The sequence below is a fragment of the Branchiostoma floridae genome, unplaced genomic scaffold, assembly GCF_000003815.2.
Source record: "Branchiostoma floridae strain S238N-H82 unplaced genomic scaffold, Bfl_VNyyK Sc7u5tJ_1465, whole genome shotgun sequence".
NCBI lineage: Eukaryota > Metazoa > Chordata > Leptocardii > Amphioxiformes > Branchiostomatidae > Branchiostoma > Branchiostoma floridae.
The window spans coordinates 330,820-335,535 of NW_023365724.1; the positions used below are offsets into that span (position 1 = coordinate 330,820).

General features: G+C 43.5%; 1 protein-coding gene across 1 annotated transcript; it reads left to right on the forward strand.

The window, feature by feature from the left end:
• The first annotated feature begins 463 nt into the window (after positions 1-463).
• LOC118407790 (piggyBac transposable element-derived protein 4-like) lies at positions 464-3,978 on the forward strand. The gene is made up of 2 exons (XM_035808324.1): positions 464-861; positions 1,179-3,978. Exon 2 carries the CDS (start codon positions 1,186-1,188, stop codon positions 3,112-3,114), a length of 1,929 nt encoding a protein of 642 aa, XP_035664217.1. The 5' UTR covers positions 464-861; positions 1,179-1,185; the 3' UTR covers positions 3,115-3,978.
• Positions 3,979-4,716: the final 738 nt, after the last annotated feature.

A 4,716-nucleotide genomic window follows, 5' to 3' on the forward strand; every position in this document is an offset into this window, starting at 1 on the left:
TGCAAACGTGGTCCTTCTGAACTTTTGCATAGATTATGATAATGAGTTGGAATTAGCAACACCTTAACATCTCAAAATCTTCCTCATACATTGACGATATATATACAATGACCGCCGATAAGAAATGGTACTGGGATTTTATTAACAAACTCGGTCATTTTAGTCGCAAAAAAGACCGGGTGCTCGAGGGTTAAGCACCCCTGTAAGATTTACAGTTACTGTGGCACATGCACAATGCCACGTGTCATTGATGCCACCTAACGATTGATATCGTTTTTGCAGCCATTAGGTATTTTCTGCAATCAACTTATGATCTGCTAGGGGCCAATTTTGCTCCATACAGCAGACTCCGATGCTCACTTAGAGGGTTACCTAAGTCATCTCGTATACCGCTTAGCCCACGTATAATGTGGATTATTAGCAGCTGCGCATGACTTAACCCTCAAACACCCGAGTGGGGTCCGTTTGGACCCCAGGCCTATATTTTGATGTGCCATTTGAAAATTTTGCATCGGAACAAAAATCCCTTCCGTGACTTTGTTCATAAACCTCTTCTCCAACTTCTCCTATTTTTTTTCGGAGATCGAAATGATTTTGTAAAAGTTATAAAGGGAAGTCTGAGGTATGTCCGACTGGGGTCCAAACGGACCCCAGAAATATGTGGATTTTTCAACATACAGAAGTGTTTGGCTGTCTTTGATATGTCCCCCAGCAAGCATAATTGCTTCAATATCATGCAGTTTGCCAAGTAAACTCATCCCTAGGAATCAGGTTATGAGGTCATCCGAGGTCATGACCTTTTTATGACCTCTGAGGGCAAAGGTCAACCACATGTCCACCTCTGCAGGCCTTGCCTCTTAGGTAAGTTATCTCTTTCAATCCATGATAATTCTCTGCCTTTGTAAACCATCCTTTGAATATAACATTAGTACAATGAAGCTAGATATGTGCTGATAACACGTACTTGAAAATTTCATGTTTTATTCAAGTTTGGAGTATATTTTTTTCATCCTATATATGCAGTGTCGAAGCATACTGTGGGGAGGGGGGCACTGCCTTAGCTCCGGTATATTTGTGCTGGGCTTTACAAATGTTTACAATAACCGAACCGAGACAAGTCTATTTTACACATCCCCACATATTGTCACTTCTAAGAATGGCATCTTAACATTTGACAGGTACGCCATGGCCACCAGAGAGAGACTAGCCAGATATACGGCTGCAGAGGCCTTGCGTCAAATACTCAACGCCCAAAGTGACGATGAGAACAGTTCAGTTGATGAGGATGAGTCCGATTTAGACGTCGAAGACCACCTGTCAGATGCGTCAGACCATTCTGACACAGAATCTGTTCAGGAAGAAGACCACCCCAGGGAAGAGATCCGTCAAGAGGCGGATAGAGGTCTGGGAAGGGCTCGCGGAAGAGGTCGTGGACGAGCCAGAGGTCTTGGAGCTAGAGGACGTGGACGAGCTCGTGGAGCCAGAGGACGTGGAAGAGGGAGAGGCCGAGCACCAATAAACAACCCGGCAGTAAATCAGGATGCAGGGAATGAGAATCCAGTAGTTGACAGGCCCTACCAAGGAAAAAACGGAACAGTATGGGACCAAAACCCCCCTCCTCTCGGCAGGCGCCGAAATCAGGACATAATAAGAAATCCGCCAGGTATAACTAATGCTGCTAGGTGCGTGGACATCCAGTCAGCATTTTCCCTCTTTGTGACACCTGCTATGATTGATCTTATTGTACAGCAAACCAACAGAGAGGCGAGACGAAAACACAGAGAGTGGAATGACAATCAGGAGAATGAAAGACAAGAAGAGTGGTGCCGAGTTGATGGAACAGAGATAAGGGCAGTGATTGGATTATGCATCATAGCAGGTTTATACCAGAGTAACCATGAGCCTCAGGCTTCTCTCTGGTCTACAGCTGATGGCAAACCAGTCTTCCCTGCAACTATGACCAGGGAAAGATTCAGAAACATTTTGAAGTACATGCGCTTTGACGACAGGGAGACCCGTGCTGAACGGCGAGCTACTGACAAACTTGCGGCGTTTAGGGACATTTGGGAGATGTTCATAGCACAGTTACCAAAGTACTACATCCCTGGCACAGATCTCTGTGTTGATGAGCAACTTGTAGCTTTCAGGGGAAGATGCGCATTCAGGCAGTACATACCATCCAAACCAGCTAAATATGGACTGAAAATATGGTGGAACTGCGATGCGACAACATGTTACCCCTTGAAAGGAGAAGTGTACCTAGGGAGACAACCAGGGGAACAGCGAGAGATAGGCCAAGGGGCAAGAGTGGTAAAAGAGCTGACATATCTTTGGCGCAGAACAGGGAGAAACGTCACAGCAGACAACTTCTTCACTTCTATCCCACTAGCTGAAGATCTCTGGGAGGATGGACTTACATATGTTGGGACAATAAGGTCTAACAAACCACATATTCCAGAAGTGATGAAGGCTGCAAACCACAAAGAAGTGAATAGCTCCATGTTTGGCTTCCAGGACCAACTGACTCTCACATCATATGTACCTTCCAAAGGCAAAGCTGTCCTTGTTCTGTCAAGCATGCACCATGACGCAAACATCATAGGCGAGCAACAAAAGCCAGAGATTATCATGCACTACAATGCCACAAAGAGTGGTGTAGACAATCTGGATCATCTAGCGACAATGCACACATGCAGGCGCAAGATAAACAGATGGCCAATGGTGCTGTTTTTCAATCTCTTGGATGTGGCAGGAATTGCTTCTCTGATTGTCTTCCTTGGAAACTTCCCAGACTGGAACTTGTCTGCATGCAGCCGGAGGCGCCGCCTCTTCTTGAGGGAACTTGGGTACAACTTAGTAATGCCTCATGTCCAAAGAAGGGCACAGAGCCCATATCTCATGCCTGCAACTAGAGAATCAATGGCTCGCATTGGTGTAAGATCTGTCCGACGAGCAGAGGAGCCAGCAGCAGCTGCTGCACAAGAAGGGCGCAAGAGATGCGAGTTATGCCCACGCAGCTCTGATCGGAAAGTCAGACGTGCTTGTGCAGGATGCGGAAGAACAGTTTGCGCAGAACACAGCTACAAGCAATACGTATGTGGTGATTGCTTGTAGCTTTGTTCTACAAACATCGTCTTCTTGCACTTTGCACTTAGCACAGGTAGAAGCAATTGTAGTGTTGCCTGATAGAGAAGAAGCAGATATTCACGTGGTCAGGTTACCCATCACAATGTCCAATGAATTCTGTACAATGACATTCTTATATTTATATGTCTTATTTTATCTGCATACTTGCTTTTTCATGCTAACCTCCATTTTTATCAGTGTAAATACAGTAATGCCACTTTTGTTTCTAAAGAAGTAGCTACAGTCACTTTGTATATTATTAGAATTACGATCATCGGTACCAGTCTGTATGTGCTCAGCTAATTATAACTGTGATAGCATAGCATAATCAGCTCTTGTATACTTTACAATCAACTTATATTCTAAGATTCCTTATTCAATAACTAGTTTTTGATACTTGTTTCATAATAGGTAACATATAAGTATGTTTAGACATGTCAGGGACGAAATTTGTGGGAAAAAACGCAAAATTGTTAGCAAAAAAATGTGGTCCTCCTCCACATATTTGCATAAATTATGATAATTAGCTGAAATTATTCACACCTAAACAAGCCAAAATTTTTCATACACAACAAGGACACTATTGTTTTTGAAGAAGTAGACACAAATCAGTTTATATACTAGGATTTAGATCATGGGTACCAGTCTGTATGTGCTCAGCCATTCCTAAATGTGTTAGCATAATCACCTCATATATCTATATTTATATTCCTTACTTTTAACTTATATTCAAACATTCCTTGTTCAATAACTAACATTTGATACCTATTTCATAATAGCAACATATGAATATTTTTGTAGACATGTAAAGGACGAAATATATGAAATAAAGGTAAAATTTGTTGTTAAAAATGGGGTCCTCCTTCACTTATTTGCATAAATTATGATAATGAGCCAAATATATTCATGTTTCAACATGCCAAAATATTTCTCTCACTATGACGAAGCAATGTATATGCAAAGATTACCCAAACAATGCAAATTAGATGCATTTATTAACGAATCAAAATGGGGTCCATTTGGACCCCACTCGGTCATTTTAGTCGCAAAAAAAGGTCGGGTGCTTGAGGGTTAAGTGCATGTGAAGGACAATGGCAAAGGACGTAGACATGTGCAGACAGGACAAGTGATTTTGTAACACATATATTTACACTATGTACAATGGACGGGGGGCAGCTCAGTGCAGCGAAGCCCGTCCCAGCTCAGCTTTGAACTGGGAGAAGGACCCCACCTCCGCCACACAAGGCTCAAGTTCATTCCACTCTTTGATGGTACGAGGGAAGTACGAGAGCCTGTAATAGTTGTTCTTACTCGCGATGGTCTGCAGCTTAAAAGCATGATTTGTGCGGCGGGAGCACCGAGCTGCTGGGACAAGACAAGAGGTGTGGGGAACAGAGATGGTATTGTGCAGGATCTTGAACATAGCAGTAAATCTGGCCATTTTGCGGCGTTGGGAAAGTGGCTGTCATCCCAAGTCTTGGAGCATTGCTGTTACAGAGGCTGTGCGTTGGTATTTGTTTAGTACGTACCTGGCAGCTCTACGTTGCACGGCCTCCACCCTATATACTCACCTGTTCGGCAGTGTGAGGT